The 16,125-nt window shown below is 43.2% G+C and overlaps 1 protein-coding gene across 2 annotated transcripts; it reads left to right on the top strand.

The window, feature by feature from the left end:
* The first annotated feature begins 46 nt into the window (after positions 1-46).
* stil (STIL centriolar assembly protein) lies at positions 47-15,347 on the top strand. Of its 2 annotated transcripts, none has more exons than XM_067513513.1 (16): positions 47-1,417; positions 1,934-2,041; positions 2,620-2,735; positions 4,006-4,193; positions 5,078-5,325; positions 5,406-5,489; positions 6,062-6,148; positions 6,428-6,575; positions 7,259-7,359; positions 8,676-8,787; positions 9,386-10,255; positions 10,630-10,729; positions 11,089-11,308; positions 12,494-12,584; positions 13,431-13,696; positions 13,944-15,347. In XM_067513513.1, exons 1-16 carry the CDS (start codon positions 1,338-1,340, stop codon positions 14,515-14,517), a joined length of 3,393 nt encoding a protein of 1,130 aa, XP_067369614.1. In that variant the 5' UTR covers positions 47-1,337; the 3' UTR covers positions 14,518-15,347. The 2 variants fall into 2 exon arrangements, with proteins under 2 accessions (XP_067369614.1, XP_067369613.1); XM_067513512.1 differs by having other exon boundaries at positions 7,256-7,359.
* The last annotated feature ends 778 nt before the right edge of the window (positions 15,348-16,125 follow it).

Below are 16,125 nucleotides of genomic sequence, written 5' to 3'. Positions count from 1 at the left end.
GGTTGGACACCGAGTGCAACAACAAAGACCACAGATGCCAGAGATCAAAGATTGTCTATAAAGAAGATTCATTTCACACTCGGAAAACCGGACCATTCTTTTTTTTTTTCTCTCTGAATGAGTGGGCGTCGTCCCGACAAAACAACAGTTGTGCGTGTCTGCAATGCGGGATTAGCAACAGCTTTTACGCTTATAACTTTAGTGGATTTGACCGAAAATGAGAAAAGAAGCAGAAAATCTACATTGACGCGTTCACCACAGTGACGGATTATGATACGATAGGGCAGCGTGAGCCGCAGTTTGCAGGTGGTTGGTTTCTGGTTACAGGGTGCTGGTTTTCTGTGCTGAACTCTGGGTCATGTAACGCTCTTATAAATAATTCCTCCACGTGCTGCTTTTCAGGAAATTGCTTTATTGGTTGAAATACGACCCAGCTGCTCACACACGAATATTTTACCAAAGGCAGAAATAAACCTTTTTACATGTTGTTTACAGTCTCATTGCCCGGTAAACCAAATGACTAGAAATACGTAATCGGAGTAAAAACTAAGAACAAATAATTGTGTTACTATAGAGACTTGGTGTGGAATAAAAACAGCAGCAGGAAAAGATGGAGCTCATTTTAACAACTTAATATACTGACAGCTGATGCATCCTCAGTAATACATCAGCATTTCTTAGCTCATTATATTCTGGATCTGGAGTATAAGTAAAGCAGCATCTCAAAACAAAAGGTTTCTTAAATGTCATTAGTTACTTTCGGTCATTCGTGGAAAATAATTAACAATGAAAATGGCCCATTTCGAGCCTAATTCGGTAAATGAGCTAAGAAGAGAAGCCCGGGGACTCGCATAAAAGCATTAACATAACAATTTGTTCTGTCCCGTGGGGGCGATGTCGAGCTTTGCTTAATTTAAACTACCGTCAAACTACACGAGGAAGAAGAACCAAAGTGCCACATCATTGGTCAGTTTCGTTGTGACGACGCTTCCTATTGGCTGGTTGATTTGCCCCGCCAGTAAAGCGTAGAAACAGCGCCATAATTGAACTGCAGCGAGTTCTTGTTTTCGGTGGATGGTTTGCCTCTGGATTTTACCCAAACAGGATCGCTAAACGATAAACTAGTTGCTTTAGAAAAACTGCGGTTTTATAAAACGTCTACTTAATGTCTGGGAAAATCGAATTTTCTTCTGTTTGTGAAGCTAGCTGAACTATAAAACGAAGCTGATGCGGGCCGAGCTGACAGCTAACCTGGCTAACACGGTTTAGCCGAACCGACGGCGGCATTTGAAGTTAAAGTCACCGACCACAGCGTCACTTTGTTGGCTATAGCAACGATGAGCCTCCCGTTGAAACTCCAGGCTCTACCAAGTGCTGTTCTCGAGGAAGTATTTACTCCAGAGAACTTGAGAGTACGGTGAGTTAATTTTTGAAGACAGTCTAATTACAACTGCTGTGCCTGTGTTAAACCTTCACACCGTGGCGAACAATAACTAAACTCACGTTACTCAAGAAGCCCAACGTTACTGAAGTTTTTGTGTGCACTGCTGCCACTGACACGTCTTTAGGTAACAGATCTAATGTTAGAGTATGTATTTCTCATGAATTACAAGAACCTTTTATTTTTTATTGCTAAAAAATACTTTACGATTGCTACATTTGGCGCTGGAACACAGAGATATTACCAACCATCTTTAGAGATTCTTCCGGATTTCTCCGTGATTCAGACATATTTCGAATTCCTGGACAAACGAAGAAGTTTGTTGATATCATCTGTAGCTTTAGGAACCTGTGATGGTCAACTTTGGAATCGCTTATGCATTTTAGACCCAACTGTGGCTAAACGGATCTTACAAGATTATAGGAAAACAAAGTCATACATATTTGCCTGGAGAGGAGTCGGTCATTTTGTCACCCTTTTGTTGTTCTACAGAACCTCAGTGAACTCTCTCACTCCACTGAGTTTCCCAAAATCCAGATCAGCTCTGTGGGATGGCAACCCTGCAGGGGAGAAGCTGCACCTCCAGCTCTGCTCTCATAGGTAACACATATCTTTTTACCACAAACATCCAAGTTCTACCAGTTAATTTAAAGTTTAAATGACTTCTCAGATATTTCAACACTCTCTGCTTATAAGATTCACATTGTTGATCCGAGATGATCAAACGTCACCTGCTTTTTCACCAAACCACAGGTGATCATTCACTGAGGGGCAGTGGTTCATTCCCTATGTCTGATTTCAGAAAAATTGTGCACTTTGTTTATCCAAAATCAAAATTGTTAAAAAGTATATAAATGTATTTTCAGCTTCTTCTGGATTTAGTAAAATCATTACAGAAACAATTAAACTGTCTCAAAGAAAACCCACAGAGTTTACTTTGAAGTGCAAAGGACAAAGAACTTCATTAATGCCATAATTATTAACAATGCTGTCTAAACCTCTGTTTAAGATTGCTGTACTACTTTACATTTTTTATTGTCTTGCTATATTTGACATAACATAAAAGATCTGATATCTGAAAGGTTGTAACTGTGTCTTCAGTAAGAGGGAGTGAGATGCATTTGAAGGACCCATGGATGGATGAAGGGAATTTAGGAATATTCTTTGTTTCTCTACAGGAAGCCTCGGTTGGTGCTGATGGAGAAAGCTTTGCGTCTGGCTCAGCGCCACGTCCGTCACACCAACAAACCCAACCTCCACTGTTTCTTCTTGGGATCGGTGTCCATTGACTCAGGTGGGACCAACCAACCTGGGTTTTATTTATTTATTCCTTCAATCATATTTAATTTATTAGAATTAGTAATTAGGTTGTCAATGCCACTTTAGTGTAGAAAGCAGGTGGACACACCTGGCCACCCACTAGAACTGCCCATTTCCACCCATTTATTTACTTCAGTAATGTAAGTTCCATGTTTGGAGTAATGCCGCAGATATTTTTATATTTCAAAAAAACAAAACTAAAAATACCCTGTAATAAAAGAAATCACAAAGTGCTGTTTTTTGCTGGAAATGAAAATGTGGAGACTAATATTATTGGATTGGACACATTCTGAACACAGTTGCTTTGTTTAACTGTATAACCTGTGGGTCCGTGTGCAACAGCTGACCTGTTTGCTGTACAGAAAAGTGTTAAGGCTGATAAGGCTACAGTAAGAGCAGGATGTCCAGTCAGATGATTTAAATAGCGGTGGAGCGCATTAAAAAACACCCCTTGTTCATCTGGAGACACACATTGATTCTGTTGCACTTTGACAGTCACAGCAACTTAATAGACTTAATAAACTTCATTAAAAGTCAAGGGAACAGAGCTACATTCTACATTTAGCCAGTCAAAGCGAATCTGTGTCGGTGCCACAATATGTGACACAAAAGCATAACAATTAAAGGAGAGGTGGGTGACATTTAGCGAAAATCAACTCCAGTGCTCTCCAGCAAAATTTAATACACATGAATGCACACATGCTCCTCAGGGTTTCACGAACTAACTGCAGCATTTTATTTTCTCAAGCAAACATACCTCACGTAGGGACATCACAGCTAGCAACTATATTAATTTACACTAAATGCAAATCTTAATGTTAACTTGTGGGACTTCTTGACTTTGTTGACTGGTTGTCTTCTGTTAAGATGCTCATGCACTGATGTTGTGTTGGCTAGTTTGGTTTGACGCTGGAACAAGTGCAAAAACTGTAACGGAAACTTTAGACACGTTCCGTTTTCTCTGGTCTCTCTTATCTTCACCTCCCTGCATTTTCCAATCCATGCCATCACTCAAACATGCAGTGTGTTATGGTGATTCTGCACAATATGAATAAATTAGAAAATGTCTAGAGTTGTTGTTTAAGGCCTGAGATGTGTCCCCTATAAGTAAAGCACACCTCCCTATGTAAAATCTGTGGACAAAAAAACCCACAGAATTAGTGTAACGTACAGTTGTCAGTTTTAAATTTTTGAAACCCTGATATATACGGATATCCTATGCTCTTTGGGCTGCTGTCGTCCAGATGATGAGGGGATCACAGTGACTCTGGACCGGTTCGATCCAGGTCGGGAGCAGACCGGGTCCTCGGGCAGGGTTCCCTCGGCTCTGGTTCCTGGAGACATCCTGGTTCCCTGTTTGTTCTCCACTCAGACCGAGACCACATTCGACCCTGTTCTCCAATCAGAGGCAGAACTCCTGCAGTGCTTCAAGGTGAGTTTTCATCTGTGGATTAGTGAACATTGTGGTTGACTCCAGTCAGTCACTAACCCTAACTCCCTAATGTGAAAACAAGAGAAAACAATCAAAAGAACATGGCAGTTCACCCCTACAGATTCAATACTATTTGCAAAATATACAATATCTTTACAAAAACATGGCACAAAGCCTAACAATTCAAAAATGCTCAACCAGGTTTGGAGGCCAAGGACAGAGAACAGGTGCTGCTGCCAGAGAAAGCCGTCTGGCTGTTGGAAACCGTACTTTTCAAACTCCAGGAAGTGTAGGATGGACCAATCAGCTTCGAGTACTGCCCCCCAATCCGGCCAATCGGGCTGGGCACCTATAACTCAAAAAGATATCTTAAATGTGAAGCATAACTGTGTTTCTTTCAAATCAATGTTAGGGGAACCAAATGGTGATGAACTTTTGCTGGTCTCTCACATTCGTACATAAAGAAACTTGTGCATCGTGTAAAGCAGGTTAATGGTTATTGTCAGCATCCTATTGCTTGTACAATAGGATGTAAATGAAGAAAACCCTTTGGCATAAAACACTACATTTCTTCTTCCCCAAACCATCTCCTACGTTTCCCTAGTCAGAACACAGATCTTTGGGAGCCTGTGCGAGGAGCATGGGCAGTGGCGAAGAGAACTAAGCGTCAAATAATAAACCTATTGTTCACCATTGCAAGTGGTAAATAATGAGCAGACTCGCCATTTTAATCCAGCGGTAACTGATTTACATTAAATTACGTCCATTTGTAGAACAGAAAACCCAGAGTTAAACCCATTATCTGGATTTTCCCCAGGTCTTCTATGGATGTTTGTTTTTATTTATTTATTTTCTTTTCTCATTGCTTTAAATTTGTCTCTCAGGTGTTGCAGCAATTTGTGAGCAGTAGACAGACCCTGGATCTGTCTCAGCTGATAAAGGTCAGAGGTCGTGTTGTCTGCGCTAAGCAATCTGACGCTGCACTGTTCGGTCTCAGTTGGTCGGCTGTCTGTCCATCTGTCAGCTTGGAAGTTCAGCCGGTCCGAGCCGTACCCATCATTCCCACTGCTCTGCTGAGGAGTCTGACCAGCATCAACCAGCCGCTGCAACACACCTCTACCCGCCTGAGAGGGTACGAAAGGGTTCACAAAAATGTCAGTGTCCCTCTGATGGAGCCTGGTCATGTTTCAGCTGCTGTGTTTGTGTTTCCAGGTTTCTGACCATGGACCAGACCAGAAAACTCCTCCTGCTGCTGGAGTCTGACCCCAAAGCGTCCAACCTGCCACTAGTTGGACTGTAAGTCCGACATTCATGTGTTAATTCATTATTTAACAATGGGGTCGAACTTAGCAATTGTTCACATAGTAAAACAAGTCCAACTTGGAAGAAGAATTGTTAAATCAATAAACACAACTCTGTCTGAGCTTTGAGCGTACAATGAATATCACTGCAGTAAGTGATTTTGATTTATTGGAAAGGAATCTCTGGTAGCATAAGAATTTCTTCAAACCCATTTGGAGTCGGGATTTTGAAATGACACGAACGAATTAAAATTACAGAAATTACAATATCTACTCATCAAGCCCTCTAAAGATGATTTCTCTCTCAAAGCTTCCCAAGCACAACATTTTTATTGAATGAGTATTAAATCCTGACTCGAAGACAGAAACCTGGATTAGTCAAAAGCTGGGGGAGCAAATAGATGTGCGGTTTGAATTTTAAATGAGCTGCTTCTGTTTCATTTCTTTGTGGCGTCAGTGTGAATTAACCTAAATTGTTTTCTAAACCACACACACACACACCTTTCTACATCTGGCAACTGTGCAATACTCAGAAATGTTTTAGTTGTGCTATTTGTGCCCTTACAGCTGGCTGAGTGGAGTCACACACATCTACAACCCTCAAGTGTGGGCCTGGTGTCTCAGGTTCCTGTTCAGCTCTGCTCTTCAGGACAGGTGAGGCCCACTGGTGCTTGACAGCTGAACGTCACAATAGGCCAGAAGGTTAAATGGGAATCTCTGAGGTTTATTTTCGACCTCAAAAAGAGAGTTTGACAAACAGTTTAACTGTCGGCCTACACAGAAATATTCGGTTTGCCTCCACTTTCTCAACTTGCCTCCTGAGTACATATCTCTCTGCTTCTAGCTGTAATGTGAGGTAAAATTCCAGTAAGCAACTGAAAAAGAGGATTTACTGTTGTATGATTGTCACGAAGTGTCTCTGCTATATTTCAGAGTTCTGTCAGAGAGCGGATGTTTCCTCCTCGTTTTGTTCGGTTCGACCCACAGAGCTCCTCAGTTCTTCCAGTGTCGAGGACCCAGACCAGGACTACAGTTGGACTACCAGCTGCTGACTGGCTTCCAGTCTGTTAGTCTATACCAGGTAACAACACACCTGATGGTACAGGGACATCAGCAGCTTTTACATGTTATCTGAGTTTCTTTTAAACAATGTATCTGCAGGGAAATACTTTCACTTTAATTAAAAAACACTTTAGAAGCTTTTAAAAATCGTAGCTTTTATTTGTGCTAAAGATGTTTTCTTGTTGGCTGTAGACCCAACATTAGGCATCAGTTGTTTGGAGGCATTGACATATTAAACAGGTGCTGATTTTTTGTTAAAACAACACTTGCATCTCGTGAAATGTGAACACTTTTCTGACAGGACTTTGCTTTGATGTTTTCTCCTTGACTTAGATTCTTGCTGCATGTACCTCACTTGTAAGTGGCTTTGGATAAAAGTGTCTCCTAAATGGGTTTTTTTTTTATATAAAATATCTGGTTAAACCATAAATCAACTTTATGCCAATAATCTTTGTCCAAACAGGGACTGTTGAGACCTGTTGGTTTTACTAGCGATGTCAATACATTTGTTAAATGCATGTATACTAATGCATAGTGTTTAAATACAGGTTATCTCAGTCTTAAAGTCTTACATGCTGACCAAATTTAAATTTTTTAGGGATCCTTTTTAATCACCTTAGTGATAAATGTATTCCTAATGATGAAACCTGGATAAAGTTTTGCTGTCTAATGTGGGCTGATTATGAGCTGTCTGGTCAGCAGGTGGCATCAGTGGATGGTCAGACTCTGCAGTGTGAGCTCAGTCAACATGTTCCCAGCAGACAGATGGAGGTCTTCACCAAGGCCCAGAGCTCCTTCAACAGGTACCAGTGTTACCACCTGAGATGTCCTGGTGTTATTTATGTGAACTTCATTTTTCGTGCCTCTTGTTTATTTATTACCGATAAGTCAGAAAGAGATAATGTCTTTACTTTAAGTTATGTTTTATAGAAAATATGTAATAGTCCCTGAGGGAATTGCTTTTGTACCAGATGTTCCAAGCCAGAGTAGGAATTTTTACATAACAACATAACATATGTCATGTAGAAAGAGAATACAATAAATGTAACCAGAGTATCTGATCTTAGAGGAAGGAGATAAAAAGATTGATGGCCACAGAAAGGAAAGACTTCCTGTGGTGCTCAGTATTTCACTTTGGTGGTGTGAGTCTTGCACTGAAGGTGTCCCTAAGGATCACCAGCACGTCATGCAGAGGATGGAAACCATTCTCCGTACTTCCTCGCAGCTTGGACAGCATCTTGACACTGGTGTTAAAGATGCTCCAACCTCCGTCCCCACAATGTCACTGGCCCCTCTGACCTGTGTATTGAGTCTGTTGGTGTCTGCAGCTCTTAGTCCACTGCCCCAGCAAACAGAAGTGCACTGGCATCCACAGACCCATAAAACATCCTCAGCATGGTTCAACAGATGTTAAAGGACCTGGACCTGATCACAAAATACACTGGCCCTTCTTGACTTCATTGTTCTTTCCCCAGTACAGTTTACTGTCAGTAAACACTCCCAGGTATTTATAATCCTCCACAACTTCACACTGAGACCCTGATTGGAAACTGGGTCCACCAGTGCCTTAGCCCTCCTCAGATCCACAACCACTTTGTCAAATGGTTCTGCTCACACCATGGGACAAAGTTATCCACCACAGCCCTGTATTCAGACTCATCCCCCTTGCTGATACATCCAACTATGGCAGAATCCTCACACAACTCCTGAACTTCTGGCACGACTCTGTCCAGTAGCTGAAGCCCATGGTACAAAGAGTGAAGAATAAGGTAGAGAGGACTGACCTTTGTTGGGCCCAGTGTTGCTCACCGGTTTGTCTGCTACATCGTACTGCAGACGTACAGACTGTGGTCTGCCAGTCAGATAGTCAACAATGCAGGACAGAATCTACCTGCATTGCTGTCAGTTTCTCACCCAGAAGAGCTGGTCTGATGGTGTAAAAAGCACTGGTGAAGTCAAAACAATTTGGCCCTCAGTGCTCACAGGCTTGTCAAGATGGACATATGTGTGGTTCAGCAGGTAGATGATGGCATCCTCAGCTCCTAGCTGGGGCGAGTGCTTTAGAAACATAGGCCGATGTAAAGGAAAGGCTGATGTATCTGTACAACTCTGTCTTCAGTGCCCCTTTACCTGCTGCCGCCCTGCTGTCTGTCAGCGATCAGGACTCTGGAGTCGAGGATGAGGACCTTTCACCACGACCGTCCCCGAGTCCACATGCACCTTCTCAGCAGGTAAGTCACAGGTTCGCTTCGCCTTGGGTCACAAATGCTCACTGCAAACCAGGCTTCCAGATCCCACGGTTTGTGGGAGAGGGGACGAGGTAGGGATATTTGTTTAAATATGTATTTAGCATGAGGAAGAGCTAATTAAGAATTTGTCATTGTTATTGTTGACAAGGGTGAAGATCAGAACTTTCCAATCCTTTTTTTTTTTAAATTGAGCAATAGTTAGCACCAGTTCACCTATTAGATGACCTGGATTAAGAGACTAAAAAGGTGCAGAAAGTGTATGTGTGGTATATATGTGAAATCTGGCCACCTTCAGTGATCAATCACTAAGTGGAGGCTTGGTGATTCATACCTAGTTTCTCCTGGCCACCTATGTACCTGTTGTACTTGTTGAATGTAGCGGCTGTTCACAGCAACTTCTCCATGGGATCAGTGATGGATCTTGACAACTTGGTAAGAACTAAATGTACTAAAACAGAATTTTGAACTGAAAGGAAGGAAACTTTTAAAGGAACAAATTAAATACAAAATACAAACAATTAAACTTGTCAGACAGTGAAAACATGGATCTGTTGGTTGAACCTGGCATTTTTTCTTTCAGACTCGGAGAATTCAGCCTTTGGTTCCTGAACTTTCTCTGCTGATTGACAGCAGCTTTAGCTCCAATCACAATGGCTGGCAGGACCCTCCCTCCACCCACAGACCTCCTCCACCTCCTTCTGCTGACAGAAAGTCTGCTCCTCCAACTAGAAACAACCACACCACTACTACCACCACCTCCTCAGCTCCCACTCCTGCTCCTCCTGCTCACCATCTCCACAGCACCCCCAATTCCAACCTGCAGCAGCCATGCAACTGCTGCTCCACCCACACCTATGACTGTACCACTATTTTCTCCTCCACAGGACTCTACCCTGCTCCCATTCTTCCACCTTCCAGCTTCCACCCTGCTACTTCTCCTACTTCACTACATACAATTTCCACTGCTGCCACAAACCATCCAACTACTCCTTCTGCTCCACCTTCATCTACCCACGGACCTAATACATTCTCCCACCAACCTACTCCTCCTCCATCCACCCACCAACCTACTCCTCCTCCATCCACCCACCAACCTACTCCTCCATCTTTCAGCCACTCTACCCCTCCTCATTCCCATAATCCTTCTTCTCCTTCTTCTACTCAGCGCCACCACACCCCTCCTCCCCCCAGTCATCTGTGTGCTCTTCCTCCCTCCGCCTTCCCCCCACATGCTCCTTCCATTCCATACACTCACCCTACTCCTGTCCCTTTTTGTGGAGACTCCCCCTCTCCTCAACCAGCAGCTCCAGCAGACCCTTTTTATCCCCCCTGGGTTCCCCGGCCCTCCTGTGCAAATCATTGCTGTAATCAGACAGGTGCAGTTGTTCCGTCTGACACCTACCAGCTCCTCCTCCACCAAGACCGGCAGCTCCGCCTTCTGCAGGCCCAGGTAAATGTTCCACTCTGCACCTGACAGAGGCTTTTCCATTCTCTGACTTTATTCTCACAACATTACTTCTAAGCTAAACATTATTAGCATTATTACCATTACTGAGCTAAGTTGGACTGATGGCAAATGTACAGTACAAGCACCTTTTAATACACTAAATCTTTTATCAAAACTTCCTGTGAATCACCTAACGGTGTCATTATTAGCTGTTCATAAGATTTGACCGTATTGAGGTGTGGCTGGGTCCCATTTCTTAAGTAAAACAAAATCTAAGTAATCAAGATTGCTGGTTTATGGTGTTTATTCAGTGGGACTAGTTACAGCCTCCTCAGTTCACTTATCAGTAAATATGTCTGTTTTCTATCTGCCTGTAGGTCCAGATGCTGCTGGAGGCGCAGGGGAAGTTTCAGTCCTCCAGTCGGCAAGTCGACGATCAAACACCCAGGACCACAGCCAGCATCGCTGTGGGAACAGGTGAGACTGTGGTCAGGACAGATCTGAGAATACTGGTTACAGGGAAAAGTCCTCACAGCAAAACAGTGTTCAAAGTATGTGGAAACGGCACATTGGAGCTATGAATCTTTAAAATAAAAAACACTAAAGTGACAGTGGACTGTTAGAAAATATTTACTCCCAATAATTCAGCATGCGCCACGCACAGTCTCACACACATCATACAGACTTGCAGGATAAAGTCCAAGGAAACTCGGGAGCATCTCACCCCATTAGCATTCTCACTTACACCACCTGCAGATAAAATGTGGAGAGGTTCAGGATTTCAGTGCATGTGTAAAAGAGGCTTATGATGTGCTTCTGATCCACTCTGTCTTAAGGTGCCAGTCTGCTCTGGGGGGATCCAGACCAGCCAGTCCCCCAACAGGAAGTAGAGGATCCTCCTCCCCCTTCCTGCTCTACTCCTCCCCCCTCTTTACCCCTTAGTCCTTCCTCCTCCGCCTCAAACGACCTGTCCGTCAACAAACCTGTGGGAGATACTGAGGACAACGATCAAGTCAGGGGTCAGGTGACTCCCTGCTCCTCCTCTGGTCAGCACAGGTGAGATGACTCCCAGCATCATTGCATATTTATTTCCCCAGGGCTTCACAGTGTAAACTCTATTTCCGTATCAAAATAGGGTCCGCTGACATCTCGGCGGTCAGTAAGTGTGTTTACATGGACTTTTCTTATTACAGTTATTTTTCTTGGAAAAGCTGATCTTGTTTCCATAATCGTGGTAGGAGACTATGGAAACTTAATGTCCTCATGTAGATTTCTGTCGGAAAATGCACATTTCTTTGCCGTTGCTATGCGTAACCAGGCTTTAATCGATTTCCTGCGCGCAAGAAAAGGCTGCAAACAGACAAGCAGCTGAGTGAAAGGCTGAATAAAAGGAGAGATCGTCAAAAGAACCGCTGATTTCGGCTTTTCCTTTCAGGGGTCACCACAGCGGAACGTGGACGGCACGTTGGTTTGGCATGAGTTTTTACATCAGATGCCCTTCCTGCTGTAAACTTCTAGTTTTATCTGGCCTCGGGACCCAGGTTGACCCTTGGTGGCTGGACAGGGCCACACCTGGTGGGGTGGGATTTGAACGCAGCCTTTTCCATCCTAACCCAATGCTCTACCACTGAGCCACCAGGCTACTTTTTTCTGTCTACTCTTTTGTTTTACTTCGGTGCGGCATGAACACACACACAAAAAGAAAAGTCAGAGTAATGTTTTCTGGCCGTTTCCCCAACAGTTAAATCTGTAATTAGAAAATAATTCCAGGGTGCAGAAGAAGTCAGGTTTCTCTTCTGCTGCGTGTATATGTGGATTTTAAGTAACCAGGTTGTTAAGTTCATGTCAAAGTCATTTCCCAATTAAGAAAGTTAGTGTATGAAAATCATTCCGTGTGGCTCCCTCATGGTGCAATCAGACCAGTATTAAACCTAAAAACAATTGCTAATGTAACGTGACTTTGTTTTTCCCTAAATCAATGATGCATTAACTGACTTAGAACTTCAGTTGTAATGGGACCATTAATCAACACTATAACAAGTATGTTTATCTGACCAATAACAATATTTCCTTCTCAAGTCGGCTGTTTTTTTACAGACACAACTGCTTCATATACTCATCACTTTGGCTTTTAATGTTATTTGTCTAACATTTTCAGTCTCATTGCTGATGCTAGTTTTTGGTGCTGTGCTTTACTGTTAAACCTGCAGACTATAACCTTTTGCCCTCTGTTTTGTTCAGTCTCAGTGGTCTGGAAAGCCCAGTTCTAGGAGAAAGCGTGAGCATGTACAGACCTGCAGATGACCAGCAGAGCTTCTACCACAACCTCATGGTAACACACCTTCAAACACACCCACTCCCATAAATATAAGTCAAATGAGTTTATTTTGGAAAAGGCTTTTATTTATTTTTAGATTAGATTTTATATCTTTTTAGCAAACTTACAGCCTAAACCTAAAAATTAAGATTGGTTCCTTCAACACAAGCTGCAGCCATGTTCTGGTCTGGTCAGCTGTCCCTCTTTTTTTGGGTGATGCCTGCGTGTGTGTTGGCTTTACTAGTTAACAAGTCATTGAGGCCACGGCAGATAAAGATGATGAAATTAAACATGGAATTGTCGGATGTCTCACCTGATGCCTCTTTCATTTGTCTTTGTGTGCAGGCTTCCCAATAAAAGAGAGTTAACACTATGTTTCCAAAAAAGTCAAAGTCTTACCCAACCTGTAGCAATCATTACTGTGTTATGGTGCAACGTGATGACGTCACATATGGTGCAGGCTGTAGGTCAGCTGTGTTTTGGAAGCAGTTGGGGCCAATACTATGGTTTATTGCTGCACAACTGCTCCTGATGTTATTTTTTACTATGTTTGCAACACGTCTTGTGAATGTTTGTTGTTGTTTTTTTAAAGCAATATGGCACAAAAAATTATTACGGCAGATTTATCATCTGAAAGATGTACAGTACTGATGTTTAGTTATTCGGTAAGAAATGGGTGGATTTTATGTTGTTTAAGACCATTATCTGAAGTAGAGCAGGTTCATGGGTTTCAGAACTGTTTAAGGCCCTGGCTCACAGACACGATCTGCAGGGATCTGCCAATGAAAAGAATAAAGACTAACTTTTTACATTGTTACTTAGTAGATAACCTGTCGACTTGTCCCCTCTTTGTTTCCTCAGACTCAGCTGACCAGTCGTCTTCAGGAGTCCGACGGCAAACAACAGGTGGAGACGAAGGACGACCCCAGGAGAAGCAGTCTGTCTGTGGTTTCTGACCAGTCCCGGCCCTCCCGTTCTTCTTCATCCAGGAGAAAGCAGCAGAGTCCAGTGGACGACCCGGTGGTGAGCGCCACTCTGCGGCAGCTGGAGCAGCTCGGAGTCAATATGGACGAACAAGTTCTGACGGAGTCAGACAGAAGCAGGGTCAGAACTGTCGAAAGCACCAGGTACTGAATTGTGTCTGGGTCAACTAAGGCTTTTTTCCTGCAGCACAGGAGCCACAGTCTGCTCAAGCTTTGTTTTCTGCTGTGATGTCATGTGTCCTTATGACACCACAGTGATGTCATCAGATTCCCTAAAGTTAGGTTCAGATTACACAGTATATCCCCAACAACAGCCTGACCTGACACACACACAGCCTTCGTCACCAGTAAGAGTCTGTTCTGTTTTGACCCTTCTCTGTTTTTTCGACAGCACTCTGGCGAGCATCAATCCGGCAGCGGTCGTGTCCAGACTCAGTGTTTCTGATCCCACAGTCAGCTCTCTGTTCCCAGGAAGCAGCGTGGACCTGAGCCTGGAGGCCAATGCCATCGCCCTGCGTTACCTGAGTGACTCTCAGCTTAGCCGGTTGTCTCTGGGAGCCCCCACGCTCCAACCAGCCCCGACTTCCTCCAATGACTCCCTGCTGTCACCAAGAAACATGTCTCTGGCTACGAGGAAGTACATGAGGAGGTACGGCCTAATCGAGGAGGAGGATGGGGAGGACGAAGAGGAGCCGGAGAAGGTCACAGTTCAGGAAAAGGTGCGGCGTCAACCGCTGAATGAAGCCAACAATGTGGGCCTCCCCCCGCAGAGTCAGCTGATCAGAGACCTCCGGCCAAAGATGCAGCTATTGGCCGTAGAGGCCAAACCTAACTGTGCCACTGACAAGGAGAACTGTTCCAGCAGGCGGCCATCTTTAATCAGGGCAAGCAGCCGCCAGACAGAGGGGTCGGTGGGAAATATCCTGGACCTGAGCCGCCTGAGACAGCTGCCCAAACTGTTCTGACTCCACTACAAACACAGCAGAACCAGCTGTCTGAAGACTGGAAATAATTCTCTGTTTTACAGTCTGTTGTGTCTGAAGTTTTCTGCGTGGAAACGCTCTGCTGATCGTGTTTTCATTCAGCCTGCTTTAGAGGAAATCATCCATCTTCAGTCACACCAAGCAGACATTAGATGGTGCGACTGATGAGAGGCAGCAACACCGACGAATGAAAAGCCAGCTGTTGTGATGTCCTAGAGCTTCTTTTCGAGTCTGGTGGGGCTCGAGTGCTTGATGAAACCCTTTGCAAGCCGTCCTGGTTTTTATGGTCCCACTTACTTTAGTGAAAATTTCCCAACTTTACTTATCGTGAGGTGTGAAACGTGTCCAAACTGTTCTGACTCCATCAGCATTGGAAAAGTGGCTGTTGGGTCAGTTTGACTGTGCAAGACGTCCAGAAAACTTTTAATAGTGCTACTTTTTAAGTGTGTGTGTGTGTGTGTGTGTGTGTGTGTGTGTGTGTGTGTGTGTGTGTGTGTGTGTGTGTGTGTGTGTGTGTGTGTGTGTGTGTGTGTGTGTGTGTGTGTGTGTGTGTGTGTGTGTGTGTGTGTGTGTGTGTGTGTGGTGACTGCTGGTCTGACTCAGGTCCTACTTTTACTGGAAATCTGCCTGCTTGAGTTTGTCTTTGACTAATTTCTATTAGTTTTTCATGTTCATGAATTGTGAGATTTTAAAATGTTGTTTTTTTTTTTGTTTTTTTTTTGTCAATTGTTTTTATGTAAAATGTCTTTTGCACAGATTTATATTTGATTCCACAAATAAAAGTGAGAATATTTTAGTAACTGATGGCTTTTGATTTGACCTGTTACATGAACCTCAGCAATACAGTTTTTCTAAAGAAAGTTACCTGGAGGTTGCGTTGCTTGTCGTCATGGTGGCTAACGATCTTTTTACTCCGGCTGGTGGTAAGAAAGTGCAGTTTATTCCAGTAAGGGCAGACGTCTGTTCACATTCAGATGCAGTTTTCACCTCTTTCACATGTCTAAGGTGTGTTCATGCTTTAGTCGCGTGTTTCTCAGTGACACACATTAATAACCTGACAGAATTGGGGTCTCAGAATGGCATTTAACTCAACTCTCAATGGTTGTGGGTGTTTTGAAAGCCAGGCTGATGTTCTTGACTTGTTGGAAATTGATTTGCCCTGGTAAAGTGTGTGAACCCACAGGTTTAGAAAGGTGATTCCTAGTCCTACTCTCAGACTGAGGAAGCACCAGTGGGTGAGATGATGGCAAACTAAATCGATTAAACTGGCACAGTTGTAATTTTGTTAAAACAACTACATAAGATTTTGAGTTGTTTATCAGAATCAGCCTGAAAGATTCCTAATTCTGCAGGTGAAAGTAAAAATTAATAATGAATTAGTCTGTTTTAAGAAAGTAAGAATATTGCAGATTTATTAAAATACCCACATATATAAAATGCGGTTTGTTTTTTTGTGCAGGGGGGGACATTATAGTCTTTATAAGATTTGGCTGAATTGATTTTCCTTTTTTTTAATTTTTTTTTTTAAACCATCAGACAATCACTGTGAATTAGTGCGATATAAATAACGTTAAATTGAAAATGATCAAT

This window comes from Channa argus, chromosome 8, assembly GCF_033026475.1.
Source record: "Channa argus isolate prfri chromosome 8, Channa argus male v1.0, whole genome shotgun sequence".
Classification (NCBI taxonomy): Eukaryota; Metazoa; Chordata; class Actinopteri; order Anabantiformes; family Channidae; genus Channa; species Channa argus.
Note: the sequence above shows the minus strand (reverse complement) of the source record. Positions and strands in the feature narration are given on the sequence as shown.